The 26563-nt window shown below is 46.0% G+C and overlaps 1 protein-coding gene across 1 annotated transcript; it reads right to left on the bottom strand.

The window, feature by feature from the left end:
* Window positions 1-11169: 11169 nt before the first annotated feature.
* Window positions 11170-14294, bottom strand: LOC147987205 (uncharacterized). The gene is made up of 6 exons (XM_087540271.1): window positions 14172-14294; window positions 13906-14079; window positions 13618-13821; window positions 11748-11903; window positions 11454-11663; window positions 11170-11364 (listed from the first exon to the last, which is right to left on the bottom strand). The coding sequence occupies exons 1-6, from the start codon at window positions 14292-14294 to the stop codon at window positions 11170-11172; spliced, it is 1062 nt and encodes a 353-aa protein (XP_087396397.1).
* Between the last annotated feature and the right edge of the window lie 12269 nt (window positions 14295-26563).

Genomic DNA, 26563 nt, shown 5'->3' with positions numbered 1-26563 from the left:
TCGTAGTACTTTCGATAAGTAAGAGTGTCGAACCCAACTAGGAGCAGAAGGAAATGATAAGCGGTTTTCAGCAAGGTATTCTCTGCAAGTACTGAAATAAGTGGTAACAGATAGTTTTGTGATAAGATAATTTGTAACGAGCAACAAGTAACAAAAGTAAATAAAGTGCAGCAAGGTGGCCCAATCCTTTTTGTAGCAAAGGACAAGCCTGGACAAACTCTTATATAAGGTAAAGCGCTCCCGAGGACACATGGGAATATCATCAAGCTAGTTTTCATCACGTTCATATGATTCGCGTTCGGTACTTTGATAATTTGATATGTGGGTGGACCAGTGCTTGGGTGTTGTTCTTACTTGAACAAACATCCCACTTATGATTAATCTCTATTGCAAGCATCCGCAACTACAACAAAAGTATTAAGGTAAACCTAACCATAGCATGAAACATGTGGATCCAAATCAGCCCCTTACAAAGCAACGCATAAACTAGGGTTTAAGCTTCTGTCACTCTAGCAACCCATCATCTACTTATTACTTCCCAATGCCTTCCTCTAGGCCCAAATAATGGTTAAGTGTTATGTAGTCGACGTTCACATAACACCACTAGAGGCTAGACAACATACATCTCGAACGAATACCAAATTCACATGACTACTAATAGCAAGACTTCTCCCGTGTCCTAGGGAACAAACGTAACTACTCACAAAGCATATTCATGTTCATAATCAGAGGGGTAATAATATGCATAAAGGATCTGAACATATGATCTTCCACCAAATAAACCAACTAGCATCAACTACAAGGAGTAATCAACACTACTAGCAACCTACTAGTACCAATCCCGGACTTGGAGACAAGAATTGGATACAAGAGATGAACTAGGGTTTTGAGATGAGATGGTGCTGGTGAAGATGTTGATGGAGATTGCCCTCTCCCGATGAGAGGAGCGTTGGTGATGACGATGGCGATGATTTCCCCCTCCCAGAGGGAAGTGTCCCGGCAGAACAGCTCTGCCGGAGCCCTAGATTGGTTCCGCCTCGTGGCGGCGGAGTTTCGTCCCGAAAGGTTGCTTATGATTTTTCCTCATCAAAAGACCTCATATAGCAGAAGATGGGCATCGGAGAGCCAACAGGGGGCCCACGAGGTAGGGGGCGCGCCCTATGAGGGGCGCCCCCGCCCTCGTGGACAGGGTGTGGGCCCCCTGGTCTTCATCTTTGGCAAGGATTTTTTATTATTATTAACTAGATGTTCCGTGGAGTTTTAGGACTTTTGGAGTTGTGCAGAATAGGTCTCTAATATTTGCTCCTTTTCCAGTCCAGAATTCCAGCTGCCGGCATTCTCCCTCCTTATGTAAACCTTGTAAAATAAGAGAGAATAGCCATAAGTATTGTGACATAACGTGTAATAACAGCCCATAATGCAATGAATATCAATATAAAAGCATGATGCAAAATGGACGTATCAACTCCCCCAAGCTTAGACCTCTCTTGTCCTCAAGCGAAAGCCGATAACGATAAATATGTCCTCATGTTTAGAGGTAGAGGTGTCGATAAAAATAAAATACAGACATGAAGGCATCATGATTATTCTTATAACAGCAACATATATGAATATTGTCATATGATTTCTTATGCTCAAGTAATAAACTATTCACAAAGCAAAAGTATGAATCATAAACTTTATTGAGAACCAACAAACTATAATCTCGGTCATTGAAGCAATTGCAATTTATCATAACATCGGAAAGAGTCTATGTCAGAGCTTAAAATCAAGTCCACATACTCAACTAGCATCTAGTCCTTCATAATTGCTAACACTCACACAATACTTGTGGTTACGGAGTTTTAATCGGACACAGAGAAAGATAGGGGCTTATAGTTTCGCCCCACAACCTTTTACCTCAAGGGTAACGTCAACAATAATAACTCATGCTCCCCTACATCCAATTAGGTACATATATCAGGATCTTTCCAACATACTATGCTTGCCAAAGGATAAAATAAAAAAGGAAAGGTGAAGATCACCATGACTCTTGCATAAGGTAGAAGATAATAATAAAATATAGGCCCTTCGCAGAGGGAAGCAGAGGTTGCCATGCGCTTTTATGGTTGGATGCACAAAATCTCAATGCGAAAGAAAGACACTTTATATTGCCCCTTGTGATATGAACCTTTATTATGCAGTCCGTCGCTTTTATTACTTCCACATCACAAGATCGTATAAAGCTTATTTCTCCCACACCAATCAATCATACATATTTAGAGCAATTTTTATTGCTTTGCATCGATGACAACTTACTCAAAGGATCTTACTCAATCCATAGGTAGATATGGTGGACTCTCATGGCAAAACCGGTTTAAGGGTTTTGGAAGCACAAGTAGTATCTCTACTTGGTGTTGAGAATTTGGCTAGCATGAGGGGGAAAGGCAAGCTCAACATGTTAGAGGATCCATGACAACATACTTTATCTCAGATATAAGAAAACAGAACTCATTACGTTGTCTTCCTTGTTCAACATCAACTCTTTAGCATGTCACATTTTAATGAGTGCTCCCAATCATAAAAGATGTCAATAATAGTATATTTATATGTGAAACCTCTCTTTCCTTATTACTTCCTATTAATTGCAACGATGACTAAGGCTATGTTTGCCAACTCCCAACAACTTTTAATCATCACACTCTTTCTATGTGAAGTCATTACTCTCACTAAGATCAATATGAACTCTTTGTTTTCCTTTTATTCTTTTTCTTCTTTTCTTTTATTCACTCAAGATCATGGTAAAATAATCAAGCCCTTGACTCAACACTAATCTTTATTATATATAGCTCACGGACTCGATTACATAGGGAGATCATAAAGCAAAACTCAAAACTAGATCATGCCATAAACTTTATTCTACTACATCAAGATACTACTAATAGGATCGAACTAAGAAAAACGGTAAAGATAGGAGTGTGATGATGATACGATACCGGGGAACCTCCCCCAAGCTTGGCAGTTGCCAAGGGGAGTGCCCATACCCATGTGATTATATCTCCTTCTTTGTTGTTGAAGAAGGTGGAAGTGTCGTTGACTTAGTTGATGCATAGACTTCTCCCTTAATTTGCACTTGAGGACGGCATTTTGATCCCTCAGATCATCAATCTCCCACTCCAGGGTTAATATCTTTTTGCATAGGTCCTGATTATTTTCCTGCAAGAGACGAAAAGGGATAAACTCGAACTTGGGTTTCTTTACCCTATCGGGGAGACTTGACTTTTTGAACTCCACGTGCATGTCCCCAGGTTGAGGTAATGGGGCTTCATCTTCATCTGAGCTCGTCTCCTCCTTCCCCTTGGGTCCATAATCCTCTTCTTCCTTCGTGGTCCAACCATCATGTTCCACATCTCCATAGACCTTGGGATTTGCTAAGTAATCATCCACATAGCTTTCTCCTTCCGAATCCTGGGACAGCATGTTGATCTAATCTGCAGTGGGACAGCTCAAAACAAGAACAGAGGATATTTGCGTGATACATGAGTCAAAACCTTTGGGAGATTATATAATGAAATTTTACCGACCAAAATACGTATCGTGCAAGAAAACGGAGTCCGGAAGGCACACGAGGAGCCCACGAGGTAGGGGGCTCGCCCTCCACCCTCGTGGGGACCCCGTGTCCTTCCCGGACTGCCACTTATTTTTCTATTTTTCTAAATATTCCAAAACGGAGAAATATTGCCTTAGAAATTGTTTTGGAGTCGGTTTACTTACAGTACCACATACCTATTCCTTTTCGGAGTCTGAAACGTTCTGGAGAGTGTCCCTTATGTATTCCTCCGGGGTTACGGTTTCAATAACATTGGTTTCAACATTTATGGGATTACCTGAGATATAATGTTTGATTCTTTGACCGTTTACCACCTTCGGATTTGTGCCTTCGAAGTTGTTGATTTTTATGGCACCGGAACGATAGACCTCCTCGATGACGTAGGGGCCTTCCCATTTAGAGAGAAGTTTTCCTGCAAAAAATCTTAAACGAGAGTTGTATAGCAATACATAATCACCTACATTAAACTCACGCTTTTGTATCCTTTTGTCATGCCATCTTTTAACTTTTTCTTTAAACAACTTGGCATTTTCATAAGCTTGGGTTCTCCATCCATCAAGTGAGCTAATAGCAAATAACCTCTTCTCACCGGCAAGTTTGAAATCATAGTTGAGCTCTTTAATAGCCCAATATGCCTTATGTTCTAGTTTGAGAGGTAAGTGACATTCTTTTCCATAAACCATTTTATACGGAGACATAACCATAGCATTTTTATATGCAGTTCTATAAGCCCATAATGCATCATCAAGTTTCTTAGACCAATTATTTCTAGACCTATTGACAGTCTTTTGGAAAATTGATTTGAGTTCTCTATTACTCAATTCCACTTGACCACTAGACTGTGGGTGATAGGGAGATGCAATTCTATGATTAACGTCATATTTAGCAAGCATTTTACGGAAAGCACCATGAATAAAATGTGAACCACCATCAGTCATTAAATATCTAGGGACTCCAAACCTCGGAAAAATAACTTCCTTAAGCATTTTAATATAAGTGTTATGATCATCACTACTAGTTGGAATAGCTTCTACCCACTTAGTAACGTAATCAACAGCAACTAAAATATGTGTATATCCATTAGAGGCAGGAAAAGGTCCCATATAATCAAAGCCCCAAACATCAAATGGTTCAATAATGAGTGAATAATTCATAGGCATTTCTTGACGTCTACTAATATTACCAATTCTTTGACATTCATCACAAGACAAGACAAACTTACGGGCATCCTTGAAGAGAGTAGGCCAATAAACACCGGATGGCAATACCTTATGTGCAGTTCTATCTCCCGTGTGGTGTCCTCCATAAGCTTCGGAGTGGCACTTGCATAGGATATGTTCCTGTTCATGCTCAGGTACACAATGTCTAATAACACCAGCTACTCCTTCTTTATAAAGATGTGGGTCATCCCAAAAGTAATGTCTCAAATCATAGAAAAACTTTTTCTTTTGCTGGTATGTGAAACTAGGTGGTATGAATTTAGCAACAATGTAATTAGCATAATCAGCATACCATGGAGTACTACGAGAAGTACTTATAACATTTAATTGTTCATCAGGAAAGCTATCATCAATAGGTAGTGGGTCATCAAGAATATTTTCTAACCTAGACAAGTTGTCTGCAACGGGGTTCTCAGCTCCCTTTCTATCAACAATATGCAAATCAAATTCTTGTAGCAAGAGAACCCATCTAATAAGTCTAGGTTTAGCATCTTTCTTTTCCATAAGATATTTAATAGCAGCATGATCAGTGTGAATAGTTACTTCAGAATCAACAATATAAGGTGTGAACTTATCACAAGCAAATACAACTGCTAAAAGTTCTTTTTCAGTAGTAGCATAATTTCTTTGAGCATTGTCTAGAGTCTTACTAGCATAATGGATAACATTTAATTTCTTGTCAACTCTTTGCCCTAGAACAGCACCTACAGCATAATCACTAGCATCACACATAATTTCAAAGGGTAAATTCCAATCAGGTGGCTGAACAATAGGTGCAAAGATCAATGCTTTCTTAAGTATTTCAAATGCTTCTACACAATCATCATCAAAAACAAATGGTGTATCTTTTTGCAATAGATTAGTCAGAGGCCGAGAAATTTTTGAGAAGTCCTTAATGAACCTCCTATAAAATCCGGCGTGACCAAGGAAACTTCTTATACCTTTGATGTCCTTGGGACATGGCATCTTTTCAATAGCATCAACCTTGGCTTTATCAACTTCAATACCTCTTTCAGAAACTTTATGCCCCAAGACAATACCTTCATTAACCATAAAGTGGCACTTTTCCCAATTCAAGACAAGATTAGTTTCTTCACATCTCTGCAAAATTCGATCAAGATATCTCAAGCAATCATCAAAAGAGGATCCATAGACGGAAAAGTTATCCATGAAAACCTCACAAATCTTTTCACAAAAGTCGGAGAATATAGCCATCATGCATCTTTGAAAGGTAGCAGGTGCATTACATAAACCAAAAGGCATACGTCTATAAGCAAAAGTACCAAAAGGGCATGTAAAAGTAGTCTTTGATTGATCTTTAGCCGACACAGGTATTTGAGACAAACCAGAATAACCATCTAGGAAGCAATAATGTGTATGTTTGCATAATCTTTCTAGCATTTCATCAATAAAAGGTAAGGGGTAATGATCTTTCTTAGTAGCCTTATTTAATTTGCGGAAATCAATTACCATCCTATAACCTGTAATAATTCTTTGTGGAATCAATTTATCTTTATCATTAGGAACAACAGTAATACCTCCCTTCTTAGGGACACAATGGACAGGACTTACCCACTGACTATCAGCAACGGGATAAATTATACCTGCCTCTAGAAGCTTTAGTATTTCTTTTCTTACCACTTCTTTCATTTTAGGATTCAAACATAGTTGAGGATCACGAACTGGTTTGGCATCTGCTTCCAAATTTACTTTATGTTGACATAGAGTGGGACTAATGCCCTTAAGATCATCAAGAGTGTATCCAATAGCAACACGGTGCTTCTTTAGAGTTTTCAATAATCTTTCTTCTTCATGCTCTGAAAGGTTAGCACTAATAATAACATGATATATCTTCTTTTCATCAAGATAAGCATATTTAAGATTATCAGACAATGGTTTAAGCTCCAACACGGGATCACCCTTAGGTGGAGGTGGATCCCCTAGGATTTCGACGGGCAAATTGTGTTTCAGAATAGGTTCCTGTTTAAAGAATACTTCATCTATTTCTCTTCTTTCATTCATAAACATATCATTTTCATGGTCTAGCAAATAATGTTCTAAAGGATCACTAGGAGGTACGGCAATAGAAGCAAGACCGATAATTTTATCCTTAGTAGGCAATTCTTCTTCACGGTATTGTTTACTAAATTTAGAGAAATTAAACTCATGAATCATATCATCTAAGCCAATAGTAACAACATTCTTTTCGCAGTCTATCTTAGCATTAACAATATTCAAGAAGGGTCTACCAAATATAATGGGACAAAAGCTATCTTGTGGGGAACCAAGAACAAGAAAATCAGCAGGATATTTAGTTTTCCCACACAAGACTTCAACATCTCTAACAATTCCCATCGCTGATATAGTATCTCTATTGGCAAGTTTAATTGTAACATCAATTCCTTCAAACTCAGCAGGTGCAATTTCATGCTTAATTTCTTCGTATAAAGTATGTAGTATAACACTAGCACTAGCACCCATATCACATAAGCCATGATAACAATGATCTCCTATTTTAACAGAAATAACAGGCACGCCTACCACAGGTCTAGTCTATGCTTATCTTTAGCACGGGGTTTGGCAATTCTAGCGGTTTCACGACAGAATTGAATAACATGCCCATCAATATTATCAGCTAAGAGATCTTTAACAATAGCAATATTAGGTTCAACTTTAACTTGCTCAGGAGGTGTATAAGTTCTAATATTACTTTTACGAACCACAGTTGAAGCTTTAGCATGATCCTTTATTCTAACAGGGAAAGGTGGTTTCTCAACATAAGAAGTAGGAACAATAGGATCATTATAAGTGACAGTCTTTTCTTCAACTTTAATAGGTGCAGCTACTTTTACTTCTATGGGAGGATGATATTTAAACCACTTCTCCTTAGGGAGATCAACATAAGTAGCAAAAGATTCACAAAAAGAAGCTACTATCTCAGGGTCAAGTCCATATTTAGTGCTAAACTTACGGAAAATATCGGTGTCCATAAAAGATTTAACACAATAAAACTTAGGTGTCATACCTGACTCCTTACCTTCATCGAGATCCCAATCTTCAGAGTTGCGTTTAATTCGGTCCAATAAATCCCATTTAAATTCAATAGTCTTCATCATAAAAGATCCAGCACAAGAAGTATCGAGCATGGTGCGATTGTTTTCAGAAAGCCGAGCATAAAAGTTTTTGAATAATTGTTTCTCTTGGGAGCTCATGATTGGGGAATGAATATAACATTGATTTAAGCCTCCCCCAAGCTTGAGAGATGCTTTCTCCTTCGCGAGGCCAAAAATTATATATATAATTGCGATCACGATGAACAAGATGCATAGGATAATACTTTTGATGAAATTCCAATTTCAGTCTTCTATAGTTCCATGATCTCGTATCATCACATAGCCTATACCATGTCAATGCATCTCCCTTCAAAGACAAAGGGAAGACCTTCTTCTTAGCAACATCATCGGGTATACCTGCAAGCTTAAATAATCCACAAACTTCATCCACATATATTAGGTGCTCATCAGGATGCTTTGTTCCATCTCCTGTAAAAGGAGTAGCTAGCAGTTTTTCTATCATACCCAAAGGAAATTCAAAGGGAACATTTTCATTTTCAGTAGGTTCAGTAGGTCGAGGAGCAACTCTTTGCTCTACTGGTCGGGGTGAAGATACCCCGAACAAGCCCCTCAGAGGATTACTTTCCATAGTAACAAGTGACAGTAAATTTCAGCACACTATATAAATTTTTCCTTACCAAATCCCACCTACCAAAGGCGCTTCACTCCCCGGCAACGGCGCCAGAAAAGAGTCTTGATGACCCACAAGTATAGGGGATCTATCGTAGTCCTTTCGATAAGTAAGAGCGTCGAACCCAACGAGGAGCAGAAGGAAATGATAAGCTGTTTTCAGCAAGGTATTCTCTGCAAGTACTGAAATAAGTGGTAACAGATAGTTTTGTGATAAGATAATTTGTAACAAGCAACAAGTAACAAAAGTAAATAAAGTGCAGAAAGGTGGACCAATCCTTTTTGTAGCAAAGGACAAGCCTGGACAAACTCTTATATAAGGTAAAGCGCTCCTGAGGACACATGGGAATATCGTCAAGCTAGTTTTCATCACGTTCATATGATTCACGTTCGGTACTTTGATAATTTGATATGTGGGTGGACCGGTGCTTGGGTGCTGTTCTTACTTGAACAAACATCCCACTTATTATTAACCTCTATTGCAAGCATCCGCAACTACAACAAAAGTATTAAGGTAAACCTAACCATAGCATGAAACATGTGGATCCAAATCAGCCCCTTACGAAGCAACGCATAAACTAGGGTTTAAGCTTCTGTCACTCTAGCAACCCATCATCTACTTATTACTTCCCAATGCCTTCCTCTAGGCTCAAATAACAGTTAAGTGTTATGTAGTCGACGTTCACATAACACCACTAGAGGCTAGACAACATACATCTCATCAAAATATCGAACGAATACCAAATTCACATGACTACTAATAGCAAGACTTCTCCCGTGTCCTCATGAACAAACGTAACTACTCACAAAGCATATTCATGATCATAATCAGAGGGGTAATAATATGCATAAAGGATCTGAACATATGATCTTCCACCAAATAAACCAACTAGCATCAACTACAAGGAGTAATCAACACTACTAGCAACCTACTAGTACCAATCCCGGACTTGGAGACAAGAATTGGATACAAGAGATGAAATAGGGTTTTGAGATGAGATGGTGCTGGTGAAGATGTTGATGGAGATTGCCCTCTCCCGATGAGAGGAGCGTTGGTGATGACGATGGTGATGATTTCCCCCTCCCGGAGGGAAGTGTCCCTGGCAGAACAGCTCTGCCGGAGCCCTAGATTGGTTCCGCCAAGGTTCCGCCTCGTGGCGGCAGAGTTTTGTCCCGAAAGGTTGCTTATGATTTTTTTCCTCATTTAAAGACCTCATATAGCAGAAGATGGGCATCGGAGAGCCAACAGGGGGCCCTATGGGGGGCGCCCCCCGCCCTCGTGGACAGGGTGTGGGCCCCCTGGTCTTCATCTTTGGCAAGGATTTTTTATTATTTTTAACTAGATGTTTCGTGGAGTTTCAGGACTTTTGGAGTTGTGCAGAATAGGTCTCTAATATTTTCTCCTTTTCCAATCCAGAATTCCAGCTGCCGGCATTCTCCCTCCTTATGTAAACCTTTTAAAATAAGAGAGAATAGCCATAAGTATTGTGACATAACGTGTAATAACATCCCATAATGCAATGAATATCAATATAAAAGCATGATGCAAAATGGACGTATCACGCGCCACTGCAGTTACCTGCAAAATCGATGGCACCATCGATGTTGATCTTGATGATGATTACATCTGGCGGCCTCCAACCATGCCATGGTAGTACAGCCGCCACACTTCTTGGCAGTTTGAGCACATCAAGAGCTTCTTTCACTACCAGAATCGCCCCCTATGCCGACGGCCAGGGCCATCGGCATAGCCCTGAATCCCGTCGGGACAGACCTATGCCGACGGCCCCCGTCGGCATAGGGCCGTCGGCAACATATACGTCGGCATAGCCCGGGAGGCCGTCGGCATAGAAAAGCCGTCAGCATAGTAGCTTTCCCAACGGGGCCGTACATCTATGCCGACGGCCCTGCCCGTTGGCAGCGTTCACGCCTAACAGCGGTCGCCGTCAAGTTTGCCCAACGCCTGGTCGCCACGTGGCACACCGATGTTGACGGCCTAGCCGTCGGCTTAGTTTTGAACTACGCCGACGGCCTAGCTGTCGGCTTAGGTGTGCCACGTGGCGACCAGACGCTGCTCGTGAGATAGGGGTACACCGACGGCCTAGCTGTCAACTTAGGTGTGCCACGTGGCGACCAGACGCTGCTCCAGAGCTCCCAGTAGCTGACACGTGGCATCTATGCCGACGGCCTAGCCGTCGGCTTAGTTTAAAAACTGTGCCGACGGCCGCTTAGTTTAAAAACGGTGCCGACGGCTAGCCCGTCGGCATAGACGCCATGTGTCAGCTACTCGGAGCTCACGCCAGCCCTATGCCGATGGCCTAGCCGTCGGCATAGTTTGCATTTGATTTTTTTTCTTTTTTCTGTTTGTTTTCAGATCAATTCAATTCAAATATACAACACATATCAGCAGATATATATGATGGAAATATACATATCGAACACAACGGGATATCATCCGGCACCATCACAACAATATATGCATAAGCATCATCACAATCAACATAAACATAAGCATAAGCATATAGAGAAGCACACAAGTCATCTAAAGGATCATCACCACACACAAGTCATCTCAAGGATCATCACCACACACAAGGATCATCACCACACACAAGGCTTAAGCACCAGGACGTCGAGCACCGCGGAGGTCGTCACCGCCAAGACCGCCGAAGCCCAGGTCGTCACTGCTAGCGGCAGCGCTACCGCCAAGACCGCATCCACCTCTGCCTCCGCCTCCATGGATCAAAGTGGTCGGGCTCCATGTCTCGGGAGTGCTGCGAAGACCACCGCTAACGGTGGATCCACCTGTTCCCTGGATGTTAAAAAGACATATTAACGGGTTATATGACTGTGTTGAAAGGCATGACATGCTTTGGGTGAATAGATTGGGGATGAACTAACCGGCGAGGGGCCAGCGTTCTGTGCCACAAACTCCTCAAAGGTCAGCAGCACTGGTTGTGCTGGAGGACATTGTGCTGGCTGCAACTGAGGACACCTGTCGGCCGCCATTTCTTGAAAAGCTTGCTGCATCTGGCGATCCCTCTGCACTATGTGTTCATAAAGCCTCTCATGCCATGCCATGGTCTCCTGGCGTGTGTACTCCAGGTAGGCCTATGGTATGACATGATGGAACTCATTAAACTACTAAATGCGGAAAATAAAGTGAGCAATGAAGATAAGAGGGAAAATACTTACAGATTGTTGCTCCTGAAAGAGGGACTGTGCACTGGTCACTGGTTGGCTCGTGCGCTGGCTCAGGCTCGGGTCGATCCGACGGAGCTGTGTGTAGGAGATAGTTGGAGTGATCACAGGATCGAGAACCGCCTCCCGACCGTGCTCCTTGGGCCCCATGTGTTGGAAATATGCCCTAGAGGCAATAATAAAAGCATTATTATTATATTTCCTTGTTCATGATAATTGTCTTTATTCATGCTGTAATTGTATTATCCGGAAATCGTAATACATGTGTGAATAACAGACACCAACATGTCCCTAGTAAGCCTCTAGTTGACTAGCTCGTTGATCAACAGATAGTCATGGTTTCCTGACTATGGACATTGGATGTCATTGATAACGAGATCACATCATTAGGAGAATGATGTGATGGACAAGACCCAATCCTAAACATAGCACAAGATCGTATAGTTCGTCTGCTAGAGTTTTCCAATGTCAAAGTATCTTTTCCTTAGACCATGAGATCGTGTAACTCCCGGATACCGTAGGAGTGCTTTGGGTATACCAAACGTCACAACGTAACTGGGTGACTATAAAGGTAGACTACGGGTATCTCCGAAGGTGTCTGTTGGGTTGACATGGATCAAGACTGGGATTTGTCACTCCGTATGACGGAGAGGTATCGCTGGGCCCACTCGGTAATGCATCATCATAATGAGCTCAAAGTGACCAAGTGTCTGGTCACGGGATCATGCATTACGGTATGAGTAAAGTGACTTGCCGGTAACGAGATTGAACGAGGTATTGGGATACCGACGATCGAATCTCGGGCAAGTAACATATCGATTGACAAAGGGAATTGCATACGGGGTTGATTGAATCCTCGACATCGTGGTTCATCCGATGAGATCATCGTGGAGCATGTGGGAGCCAACATGGGTATCCAGATCCCGCTGTTGGTTATTGACCGGAGAGTCGTCTCGGTCATGTATGCTTGTCTCCCGAACCCGTAGGGTCTACACACTTAAGGTTCGGTGACGCTAGGGTTGTGAAGATATGTATATGCAGTAACCCGAGTATTGTTCGGGGTCCCGGATGAGATCTCGGACGTCACGAGGAGTTCCGGAATGGTCCGGACGTAAAGAATTATATATAGGAAGTGCTGTTTTGGCCATCGGGACAAGTTTCGGGGTCACCGGTATTGTACCGGGACCACCGGAAGGGTCCCGGGGGTCCACCGGGTGGGGCCACCTATCCCGGGGGGCCCATGGGCTGAAGTGGGAGGGAACCCAGCCCATAGTGGGCTGGGGAGCCACCCCCCAAGGGCCCATGCGCCTAGGGTTGGGGGGGAAACCCTAAGGGGGGCGCCCCCTTGCTTGGGGGGCAAGCCCCCACCCCTTGGCCGCCGCCCCCCCTAGTAGATGCCATCTACTAGGGCCGGCGCCCCCCCCCCCATGGCACCCCTATATATAGTGGGGGAGAGGAGGGACTTCAGAATCAGCCCCTGGCGCCTCCCTCTCTCCCCGTTACGTCTCTCCCTCGTAGTCTTGGCGAAGCCCTGCTTCTGTGACGCCCTGCATCCACCACCACGCCGTCGTGCTGCTGGATCTTCATCAACCTCTCCTCCCCCCTTGCTGGATCAAGAAGGAGGAGACGTCTCCCGTCCCGTACGTGTGTTGAACGCGGAGGTGCCGTCCGTTCGGCGCTGGTCATTGGTGATTTGGATCACGTCGAGTACGACTACATCATCACCGTTCTTTTGAACGCTTCCGTGCGCAATCTACAAAGGTATGTAGATGCATCTAATGACTCGTTGCTAGATGAACTCCTAGATGATCTTGGTGAAACGAGTAGGAAATTTTTTGTTTTCTGCTACGTTCCCCAACACCATGCTCACCACCGCCCTCTCGTCCAGATCCGCCGCAATGGGGTCAGGTGTGTCAGGATGTAACTTCAGATACGCTGCGGAGTAGGCCTTCTTCCTCCCCACGGTCTTCTTGCCGTAGTACTTGGGCTCGCCAGGCTTGGGGTCCTTCCGCGTATGGGCGATCTCCCACGCCTGCATGTGTGAGAGCGGCCGCTTCAGTTTCTCCTCCTGCACCACCAAACAGAGGTTAGTTATACATAAGAAAGTGATGGTAAATAGAAGAAGAAGAATGTTTAATGGGGTTAGTCATACATTAACTGCCTTGTGGAGATAGTGGTTTCGGTTTCCCTGAGCATGTACTCCCTCCTTCCCTTGGTTAGCCTTGTTTTTTATTCTCATAGCCGCCCAGGCTCCAGCCTCATCACACCAAAGATCCACCAATGCCGCCCAGGACTCGTCTTTTCCATAACACCAATTTGGACACACCTACATAATAAAAGCATAATGGCATGTCAACACGAAACGGTGAAATGTACCACAAGGTAATGAAAGCATAATGAAAAATCTTTTATACTTACCGCCAAGAACTCGTCCCTCTCCAATGTAATGCCCATCCTCTGCGCTTCTTCCTTGGTCATCTTCACACCAAGAATGTCGTGGTAGTATGTCGAGATGGCCACATAGCGCACCTCGTACTGCATCTAGCGGGCCTTCTTCTTGCATTGGCGCGGCATGATCTGGTCCGCTCTGGCCCTGTGCTCCGGAAGAACTCGATAGAATTTCTACAATCATGCATGAAACAAGAATGGAAGAAGCCATGAGTTAAATCATTCATGAAACTAGAATGGACTTGTGCTTTTGAAGAGAACTCACCCAGAAAGTAGTGATCACGGCCTTGGCATGGGTCTCATGGTACGCGTGGAGGGCCGCTTCCCAGTGGTCCTAGCTCGTGGCCAAAACCTAACGGTCCGGCTGCCTGACTGGATCCGGACAGTACAACCCCGGCCAGTATAACTTCAGCAAGACGGTGATGAGGCTGTTGGGAATACGGACCCCTTTAGAATATATCCAGTTGCTGCAAAAGAATGAACTATTAGCATGTGACAAGCAAAATAAATAACAACCGGAATAAGCATGTGACAAGCAAAATAATGAAATTATTATAAAGTGGCACTTACTCTTTCCCCGTGGGCTCAATGAGCCACTTCTCCTCCTCAGTAGCAGGAACCTGCTTTGGTAGCTTTGCGTTACCACGCAGCCACCCCTTGTTGTCAACCCCCTTCCCGTCACCACCATCATCCCCGCCACCACCCTCCTCCTCGCCTGCCTCCCCCTCCCCAACCTCCTCCTCGTCCTCCTCCTCGCCTGCCTCCTCCTCCACCTCCTCCTCGGTCCCATCCCGAACCTCCTCCTCCTCCTCGTCGTCCTCCTCCTCGCCAGAGGGTACCTCACTAGAGGAGGGTACCTCACTAGAGGAGGGCCTCGAAGACAACACCCCTAAGTCGGTGAGGGTGCGCTCTTTCTGGCCGCGACCCCCTATAGTGGCTCTCCCCCACCACCTCGCCCTCTAGAGGCTCTCCCCCCGCCCCCTCCTCCTCTAGGGGAACCTCTCCCTCGACCTCCCTGTGAGGAGTCATCGTCAAGTAGCGGAGGGGGAGGATTACGTGCTCGACCACTCCGACTAGGCAGGCCGACGACCTTGCATAGGAAACCCACGCCGTCGGCCTTCCCCTTGCCCATGTTTCACCCTCGACTGTAGGGGAAGTAGTCGAACAGCAGAGGGATGCTCAGGGGGACCAACGCGTCTTACAACGGTCACTCCAATGAAATGCAACACCACAAAGCCTGCAAAATCCATCGCGACAAAAAATTTAGAACATCACAATCATCATCATCATCTCAAAAATCATCGAAGCATAAAAAAATATCATCATATATCATCCACATCATCATCTAACATCATCTATCATAGGTCATCATCATCATCTCAAAATCATCGAAGCATAAAAAATCATCATTATCTCTCCTCATCTAACAATCATCATCATCTAAGAAAAATCCATATGAACAAGTTATGAACATCACCATTTTTCTCAAATAAGTATTCTTTAGCAAGACCATTAAGTGTCAATAAATATTTCATCATTGATTTGTAGCAACACCATCATGATCAAAATACCACAGTGCAAAAAGTATATAATCACACATCACATAAAAACATTCACACTTCAACTTAAAAAAAACTCATATTGCTAATAACATCCATTGATCAATATTTTGCAAACTAACTACATCTAACAAATATGACATATATTCCATCATATATGCATTCATCCACCTAAAAATAGTACCAAAACACTAAAAAATAAGAAAAAAAACTCACGTAGAGGGTCGGCTGGTTGGGTCGGAGGAGAGGGGCGGCGGCGGTTGGGGGGCGGTGATGAGCTGCAGCACAGGGAGGGCCGATTGCTCCAACCGGCCGGGAAGGGGGCGCCGGACCCGCGGCCGGAATCGAGCCCTTGCGGGCCGGTGCGGGCGCGGACGGCGGCAACACAGGGCGGGTGCGGACGGGGCGGCGTGGGGCGGGGAGGCCCAGGGCGGGGAGGACGTCGGGGCGGGTGCGGACGGGGAGGCGCGGGGCGGGGAGGATGTCGGGGCGGCACGGGGGCGGGGAGGACGGCGGGGAGGCGCGGGGCGGGGAGGACGTCGGGGCGGCACGGGAGCGGGGAGGACGGCGGGGAGGCGCGGGGCGGGGAGGACGTCGGGGCGGCACGAGAGCGGGGAGGACGGCGGGGAGGCGCGGGGCGGGCAGGACGGCGGCGCGGGTCGGGAGGACGGCGGCGCGGGTCGGGAGGACGGCGGCGCGACGCGGGTCAGGGCGGGGACGATGGCGGCCCGGCACGGGGAGAGGGTGGCGGCGACTGTTGGGGGAGAGAAACGAGTGGAGGAGAGGAGACGTGCAGCTAGTGGAGGAGAGGAGGGCGTGGAGCAACTGGATAAGGTTGGACCTAAGCCGACGGCCTAGCCGTCGGCATAGGCTTGGTACCACCTGCCAGCGACCGAGCCGAGTGGATAAGGTATGAGATATGCCGACGGCCTAGCCGTCGGCATAGGTACTTTGCATTTTTTTTATTACGGCATTTTTTAATTTTTTTACGGCATATTTGTTTTTTATAAATTCAATTATTATTATTTTTCAGTTTGTCGTGTGTAACCTGTGGTGGCCGTTTCCCCCCTCCGTGAGATGGCGGCAGCGACGCCCGTGAGGGTGGCACACCCCGAAGCCGCGGGGAGGGTGGCGGCGGCTAACGCCCGGCACGCGTCTCCGGGGTGTGCCGCCCTCACGGACGGCGCCGCCGCCGGCACCTGGAGGGGGGAAACGGACGCGTCGGGTCTACACGGAGGGGATCTTGCCGTGGGTCTGCCCCGGATGTTGCTCCAAAGTGTTCCTATGGGCTGACCTAACACAACCGGGTGCATACGTCCACTGCTCAAAGCCCGTCCGTGCAAAGTCAAAGGGGTAGATCCCGTGGTCAAACGCTACAGGGTTAGCCGGGACGGGGGCCCTGGGGGGTAGCAATGCCACCCGAGCGTCGCACCAGGCCCTCATACATGCGGGGTGGTGTGGTGGCATGTCCGAAGAGGCGGCACGCGTCTCCGGGGTTTGCCCCCCTCACGGACGGCGATGACACGGTAGTAGACGTTCTGCGGTAACGATGCGGCGTGAATATTATTAAATACTTGGAGCGCGATAAAATCAAGAGTTTTTTACGACGTGGGCACATGTGCTGTAGGACTGATGGTAATTTTTCATAATTGTTCGTGATGGAGTACTACCTGAACAATTCCATCTTACACGGATTGCTCTTCGCGTGTCTACGACTGTGGCCGGCGGCCTCCGGGGGCTAGCATGCCGCCAAATCTTGCGTAGGCGGCCTCTCACAAGTATGGAAGTGTTGTGGCGGGTGCAAACCCCCGGCACGCATCTCCGGGGTGTGCCCCCCCCCCCCCACTCAAGGACGGTGCCGCCGCCGGCACTTGGAGGGCGGGAACGGACGCGTCGGGTCTACACGGAGGGGATCTTGCCGTGGGTCTGGCCCGTATGTAGCTCCAAAGTGTTCCTATGGGCTGACCTAACACAACCGGGTGGATACGCCCACTGCTCAAAGCCCGTCCGTGCAAAGTCAAAGGGGTAGATCCTGTGGTCAAACGCTACAGGGTTAGGCGGGACGGGGGCCCTCGGGGGGGTAGCAATGCCACCCGAGCGTCGCACCGGGCCCTCATACATGCGGGGTGGTGTGGTGGCATGTCCAAAGAGGCGGCACGCGTCTCTGGGGTGTGCCCCCCCCCCTCACGGACGGCGATGACACGGTAGTAGACGTTCTGCGGTAACGATGCGGCGTGAATATTATTAAATACTCGGAAGGCGATAAAATCATGAGTTTTTTACACGACGTGGGCACATGTGTTGTAGGACTGATGGTAATTTTTCATGATTGTTCATGATGGAGTAGTATCTGAACAATTCCCTCTTACGCGGATTGCTCTTCGCGTGTCTACGACTGTGGCCGACGGCCTCCGGGGGCTAGCATGCCACCAAATCTTGCGTAGGCGGCCTCTCACAAGTCTGGAAGTGTTGTGGCGGGTGCAAACGCCTGGCACGCGTCTCCGGGGTGTGCCCCCCCCCTCACGGAGGGCGCCACCGCCAGCACCTGGAGGGGGGAACGGACGCGTCGGGTCTACACGGAGGGGATCTTGCCGTGGGTCTGGCCCGGATGTTGCTTCAAAGTGTTCCTATGGGCTGACCTAACACAACCGGGTGGATACGTCCACTGCTCAAAGCCCGTCCGTGCAAAGGCAAAGGGGTAGATCCCGTGGTCAAACGCTACAGGGTTAGGCGGGACGGGGGCCCTGGGGGGTAGCAATGCCACCCGAGCGTCGCACCAGGCCCTCATACATGCGGGGTGGTGTGGTGGCATGTCCGAAGAGGCGGCACGCGTCTCCGGGGTTTGCCCCCCTCACGGACGGCGATGACACGGTAGTAGACGTTCTGCGGTAATGATGCGGCGTGAATATTATTAAATACTCGGAGCGCGATAAAATCATGAGTTTTTTACACGACGTGGGCACATGTGTTGTAGGACTGATGGTAATTTTTCATAATTGTTAGTGATGGAGTAGTATCTGAACAATTCCCTCTTATGCGGATTGCTCTTCGCGTGTCTACGACTGTGGCCGGCGGCCTCTGGGGGCTAGCATGCCGCCAAATCTTGCGTAGGCGGCCTCTCACAAGTCTGGAAGTGTTGTGGTGGGTGCAAACTCCCGGCACGCGTTTCCGGGGTGTGCCGCCCCCCCTCACGTACGGCGCCGTCGCCGGCACCTGTAGGGGGGGAACGGACGCGTCGGGTCTACCCGAAGGGGATCTTGCCGTGGGTCTGGCCCGGATGTTGCTCCAAAGTGTTCCTATGGGATGACCTAACACAACCGGGTGGATACGTCCACTGCTCAAAGCCCGTTCGTGCAAAGTTAAAGGGGTAGATCCCGTGGTCAAACGCTACAGGGTTGGGCGGGACGGGGGCCCTGGGGGGTAGCAATGCCACCCGAGCGTCGCACCAGGCCCTCATACATGCGGGGTGGTGTGGTGGCATGTCCGAAGAGGCGGCACGCGTCTCCGGGGTTTGCCCCCCCCCCCTCACGGACGGCGATGACACGGTAGTAGACGTTCTGTGGTAATGATGCGGCGTGAATATTATTAAATACTCGGAGCGCGATAAAATCATGAGTTTTTTACACGACGTGGGCACATGTGTTGTAGGACTGATGGTAATTTTTCATAATTGTTAGTGATGGAGTAGTATCTGAACAATTCCCTCTTACGCGGATTGCTCTTCGCGTGTCTACGACTGTGGCCGGCGGCCTCCAGGGGCTAGCATGCCGCCAAATCTTGCGTAGGCGGCCTCTCACAAGTCTGGAAGTGTTGTGGCGGGTGCAAACGCCCGGCACGCGTCTTCGGGGTGTGCCCCCCCCACCCCCTCACGTACGGTGCCGTCGCCGGCACCTGGAGGGGGGGAACGGACGCGTCGGGTTTACACGAAGGGGATCTTGCCGTCGGTCTGGCCCGGATGTTGCTCCAAAGTGTTCCTATGGGCTGACCTAACACAACCGGGTGGATACGTCCACTGCTCAAAGCCCGTCCGTGCAAAGACAAAGGGGTAGATCCCGTGGTCAAATGCTACAGGGTTAGGCGGGACGGGGCCCTGGGGAAAGATAAAGTTTTTTCAATGAGTACATACCTTGAAAAGATTTTGAAGTAGTTCAAAATGGAGCGGTCAAAGAAAGAGTTCTTGCCTGTATTACAAGGTGTGAAGTTGAGTAAGACTCAAAGCCCGACCACGGCAGAAGATAGAAAGAAAATGAAAGTCATTCCCTATGCCTTGGCCATAGGTTCTATAAAGTATGTCATGCTGTATACCAGATCTATTGTATACCCTGCACTGATTTGGCAAGGGAGTACAATAGTGATCTAGGAGTAGATCACTGGACAGCGGTCAGAATTATCCTTAGTAAAATAAGGATATGTTTCTCGATTATGGACGTGACAAAAGGGTTCGTCGTAAACGGTTACGTCGATGCAAGTTTTTGACACTGATCCAGATGATTCTAAGTCTCAATCTGGATACATATTGAAAGTGGGAGCAATTAGCTAGAGTAGCTCCGTGCAGAGCATTGTAGACATAGAATTTTGCAAAATACATACGGATCTGAATTTGGCAGGCCCGTTGACTAAGATTCTCTCACAAGCAAAACATGATCACACCTTAGTACTCTTTGGGTGTTAATCACATAGCGATGTGAACTAGATTACCGAATCTAGTAAACCCTTTGGGTGTTGGTCACATGATGATGTGAACTATGGGTGTTAATCACATGATGATGTGAACTATCGATGTTAATCACATGGTGATGTGATCTAGATTATTGACTCTAGTGCAAGTGGGAGACTGAAGGAAATATGCCCTAGAGGCAATAATAAAGTTATTATTTATTTCCTTATTTAATGATGAATGTTTATTATTCATGCTAGAATTGTATTAACCAGAAACATAATACATGTGTGAATACATAGACAACCAGAGTGTCACTAGTATGCCTCTACTTGACTAGCTCGTTTATCAAAGATGGTTATGTTTCCTAACCATGAACAAAGTGTTGTTATTTGATTAACGAGGTCACATCATTAGTTGAATGATCTGATTGACATGACCCATTCCATTAGCTTAGCACCCGATCGTTTAGTATGTTGCTATTGCTTTCTTCATGACTTATACATGTTCCTATGACTATGAGATTATGCAACTCCCGTTTGCCGGAGGAACACTTTGGGTGCTACCAAACGTCACAACGTAACTAGGTGATTATAAAGGAGCATTACAGGTGTCTCCAAAGGTAGATGTTGGGTTGGCGTATTTCGAGATTAGGATTTGTCACTCCGATTGTCGGAGAGGTATCTCTGGGCCCTCTCGGTAATGCACATCACATAAGCCTTGCAAGCATTGTAACTAATATGTTAGTTGCGGGATGATGTATTACAGAATGAGTAAAGAGACTTGCCGGTAACGAGATTGAACTAGGTATTGGATACCGACGATCGAATCTCGGGCAAGTAACATACCGATGACAAAGGGAACAACGTATGTTGTTATGCGGTCTGACCGATAAAGATCTTCGTAGAATATGTAGGAGCCAATATGGGCATCCAGGTCCCGCTATTGGTTATTGACCGGAGACGTGTCTCGGTCATGTCTACATTGTTCTCGAACCCGTAGGGTCCGCACGCTTAAGGTTACGATGACAATTATATTATGAGTTTACATGTTTTGATGTACCGAAGGAGTTCGGAGTCCCGGATGAGATCGGGGACATGACGAGGAGTCTCGAAATGGTCGAGACGTAAAGATTCATATATTGGATGATATGGTTAGGCCAAGGGGTCAAGCCCATGAGGCTTTAGGTCGGTGCAAAAGGAGTTTTGCGGAGGCCAGGGGGCCAAACGCCGGAGACCCTGGCGGCTGGCCCTGGGCCAGACGCCGAGGCCCATGGCGTCTGGGCCAGACGCCAAGGATTGTGGCGTTTGGTCCTGGAGTCTGAGTGGGACTCTTGCCTTTCGGGCAAAACCGACTTTGAGGAGGCTTTTGCTCCAAGTTTCGACCCCGGGGCTCAACATATAAATAGAGGGGCAGGGCTAGCACCAAAGACACAACAAGTTGATCCACGTGATCTATTCCTTAGCCGTGTGCGGTGCCCCAGCCACCATAATCCTCGATAATACTGTAGCGGAGTTTAGGCGAAGCCCTGCTGCTGTAGTACATCAAGATCGTCACCACGCCGTCGTGCTGACGGAACTCTTCCCCGACACTTTGCTGGATCGGAGTCCGGGGATCGTCATCGAGCTGAACGTGTGCTCGAACTCGGAGGTGCCGTAGTTTCGGTGCTTGATCGGTCAGATCGGGAAGACGTACGACTACTTCCTCTACGTTGCGTCAACGCTTCCGCAGTCGGTCTGCGTGGGTACGTAGACAGCACTCTCCCCTCTCGTTGCTATGCATCACATGATCTTGCGTGAGCGTAGGAAATTTTTTGAAATTACTACGAAACCCAACAGTGGCATCCGAGCCTAGGTTATTTATGTTGATGTTATATGCACGAGTAGAACACAAGTGAGTTGTGGGCGATATAAGTCATACTGCCTACCAGCATGTCATACTTTGGTTCGGCGGCATTGTTGGACGAGACGACCCGGACCAACATTACGCGTACGCTTACGCGAGACCGGTTTCCCCGACGTGCTTTGCACATAGGTGGCTTGCGGGCGACTGTCTCTCCAACTTTAGTTGAACCAAGTATGGCTACGCCCGGTCCTTGCGAAGGTTAAAATGGAGTCTATTTGACAAACTATCGTTGTGGTTTTGATGCGTAGGTGAGATTGGTTCTTGCTTAAGCCCGTAGCAGCCACGTAAAACTTGCAACAACAAAGTAGAGGACGTCTAACTTGTTTTTGCAGGGCATGTCGTGATGTGATATGGTCAAGACATGATGCTGAATTTTATTGTATGAGATGATCATGTTTTGTAACCGAGTTATCAGCAACTGGCAGGAGCCATATGGTTGTCGCTTTATTGTATGCAATGCGATCGCGATGTAATGCTTTACTTTATTACTAAGCGGTAGTGATAGTCGTAGAAGCATAAGCTTGGCGAGACGACAACGATGCTACGATGGAGATCAAGGTGTCACGCCGGTGACGATGGTGATCACGACGGTGCTTCGGAGATGGAGATCACAAGCACAAGATGATGATGGCCATATCATATCACTTATATTGATTGCATGTGATGTTTATCCTTTTATGCATCTTATCTTGCTTTGATTGACGGTAGCATTATAAGATGATCTCTCACTAAATTATCAAGAAGTGTTCTCCCTGAGTATGCACCGTTGCGAAAGTTCTTCGTGCTGAGACACCACGTGATGATCGGGTGTGATAGGTTCTACGTTCAAATACAACGGGTGCAAAACAGTTGCACACGCGGAATACTCAGGTTATACTTGACGAGCCAAGCATATACAGATATGGCCTCGGAACACGGAGACCGAAAGGTCGAGCGTGAATCATATAGTAGATATGATCAACATAATGATGTTCACCATTGAAAACTACTCCATCTCACGTGATGATCGGTTATGGTTTAGTTGATTTGGATCACGTAATCACTTAGAGGATTAGAGGGATGTCTATCTAAGTGGGAGTTCTTTAATTAATTTGATTAACTGAACTTAAATTTATCATGAACTTAGTCCTGGTAGTATTAGCATATCTATGTTGTAGATCAATAACTCGCGTTGTTGCTTTCATATGTTTATTTTGATATGTTCCTAGAGAAAATTGTGTTGAAAGATGTTAGTAGCAATGATGCGGATTGGATCCGTGATCTGAGGTTTATCCTCATTGTTGCACAGAAGAATTATGTCCTTGATGCACCGCTAGGTGACGGACCTATTGCAGGAGCAGATGCAGACGTTATGAACGTTTGGCTAGCTCAATATGATGACTACTTGATAGTTTAAGTGCACCATGCTTAACGGCTTAGAATCGGGACTTCAAAGACATTTTGAACGTCATGGACCATATGAGATGTTCCAGGAGTTGAAGTTAATATTTCAAGCAAATACCCGAGTTGAGAGATATGAAGTCTCCAACAAGTTCTATAGCTAAAAGATGGAGGAGAATCGCTCAACTAGTGAGCATGTGCTCAGATTGTCTGGGTACTACAATCGCTTGAATCAAGTGGGAGTTAATCTTCCAGATAAAATAGTGATTGACAGAATTCTCTAGTCACCATCACCAAGTTAGTAGAACTTCGTGATGAACTATAATATGCAAGGGATAACGGAAACAACTCCCAAGCTCTTCGTGATGCTGAATTCAACGAAGGTAGAAATCAAGAAAACATCAAGTGTTGATGGTTGACAAGATCACTAGTTTCAAGAAAAGGGCAGAGGGAAGAAGGGGAACTTCAAGAAGAACAGCAAGCAAGTTGCTGCTCAAGTGAAGAAGCCCAAGTCTGGTCCTAAGCCTGAGACCAAGTGCTTCTACTACAAAGGGACTGGTCACTGGAAGCGGAACTACCCCAAGTGATTGGCGGATAAGAAGGATGGCAAAGTGAACATAAGTATATTTGATATACATGTTATTGATGTGTACTTTACTGGTGTTTATAGCAAACCCTCAGTATTTGATACTAGTTCAGTTGCTAAGATAAGTAACTCGAAACGGGAGTTGCAGAATAAACAGAAACTAGTTAAGGGTGAAGTGACGATGTGTGTTGGAAGTGGTTCCAAGATTTATATGATCATCATCGCACACTCCCTATAATTTCGAGATTAGTGTTGAACCTAAATAAGTGTTATTTGGTGTTTGCGTTGAGCATGAATATGATTTGATCATGTTTATTGTAATATGGTTATTCATTTAAAGAGAATAAATTGTTGTTCTGTTTATATGAATAAAACCTTATATGGTTACACACCCAATGAAAATAGTTCGTTGGATCTCGATCATAGTGATACACATAATCATAATATTGAAACCAAAAGATGCAAAGTTAATAATGATAGTGCAACTTATTTGTAGCACTGCCGTTTAGGTCATATTGGTGTAAAGCGCATGAAGAAACTCCATGCTGATGGGCTTTTGGAATCACTTGATTATGAATCAGTTGATGCTTGCGAACCATGCCTCATGGGCAAGATGACTAAGACTCTGTTCTTCGGAACAATGGAGCGAGCAACAAGATTTGTTGGATATCATACATACTGATGTATGTGGTCCGATGAATATTGAGGCTCGCGACAAGTATCATTATTTTCTGATCTTCACAGATGATTTGAGCAGATATGAGTATATCTACTTGATGAAACATAAGTCTGAAACATTTGAAAAGTTCAAAGAATTTCAGAGTGAAGTGAAAAATCATCGTAACAAGAAAATAAAGTTTCTACGATCTGATCGTAGAGAAGAGTATTTGAGTTACGAGTTTGGCCTTCAGTTAAAAACAATGTGAAATAGTTTCACTACTCATGCCACCTAGAACACCACAATGTAATGGTGTGTCCGAACGTCATAACCGTACTTTATTGGATATAGTGCAATCTATGATGTATCTTACTGATCTACCACTATCGCTTTGGGGTTATGCATTAGAGACAGCTGCATTCACGTTAAATAGGGCACCATCAAAATCCGTTGAGACGACGCCTTATGAACTGTGGTTTGGCAAGAAACCAAAGTTGTCGTTTCTGAAAGTTTGGGGCTGCGATGCTTATGTGAAAAAGCTTCAACCTGATAAGCTCGAACCCAAATCGGAGAAATGTGTCTTCATAGGATACCCAAAAGTTACTATTGGGTACACCTTCTATCACAGATCCGAAGGCAAGATTTTTTGCTAAATTTGGAAACTTTCTGGAGAAGGAGTTTCTCTTGAAAGAAGTGAGTGGGAGGAAAGTAGAAAACTTGATAAGGTAATTGTACCTTCTCCTTTATTGGAAAGTAGTTCATCACAGAAATTTGTTCCTGTGACTCCTACACCAATTAGTGAGGAAGCTAATGATGATGATCATGAAACTTCAGATCAAGTTACTACCGAATCTCGTAGGTAAACCAGAGTGAGATCCGCACCAGAGTGGTACGGTAATCTGGTTCTGGAAGTCATGTTACTAGACGATGAGGACATCTAGACCATGACGAACTTGCGAACTATGAGGAAGCGATGATGAGCCCAGATTCCGCAAAATGGTTTGAGGCCATGAAATCTGAGATATGATCCATGTATGAGAACAAAGTATGGACTTTGATGGATTTGCCCGATGATCGGCAAGCCATAGAAAATAAATGGATCTTCAAGAGGAAGACAGATGCTGATAGTAGTGTTACTATCTACAAAGCTAGAATTGTCGCAAAAAGGTTTTCGACAAGTTCAAGGTGTTGACTACGATGAGAGATTCTCACTCGTATCTATGCTTAAAGTCCGTCCGAATCATGTTAGCAATTGCCGCATTTTATGAAATCTGGCTGTGGGTCTGGTCCGGATGTTGCTCCAAAGTGTTCTTGTGGGCTGACCTAACACAACCGGGTGGATACGTCCACTGCTCAAAGCCCGTCCGTGCAAAGTCAAAGGGGTAGATCCCGTGGTCATGAAGCTACAGGGTTAGGTGGGACGGGGGCCCTCGGGGGGGTAGCAATGCCACCCGAGCATCGCACCGGGCCCTCATACATGCGGGGTGGTGTGGTGGCATGTCCGAAGAGGCGGCACGCGTCTCCGGGGTGTGCCCCCCCTCACGGACGGCGATGACATGGTAGTAGACGTTCTGCGGTAACGATGCGGCATGAATATTATTAAATACTCAGAGCGTG

The sequence above is a fragment of the Triticum urartu genome, chromosome 2A, assembly GCF_056163025.1.
Source record: "Triticum urartu cultivar PI428250 chromosome 2A, HENAU_Tu73, whole genome shotgun sequence".
NCBI classification, from domain to species: domain Eukaryota; kingdom Viridiplantae; phylum Streptophyta; class Magnoliopsida; order Poales; family Poaceae; genus Triticum; species Triticum urartu.
Note: the sequence above shows the minus strand (reverse complement) of the source record. Positions and strands in the feature narration are given on the sequence as shown.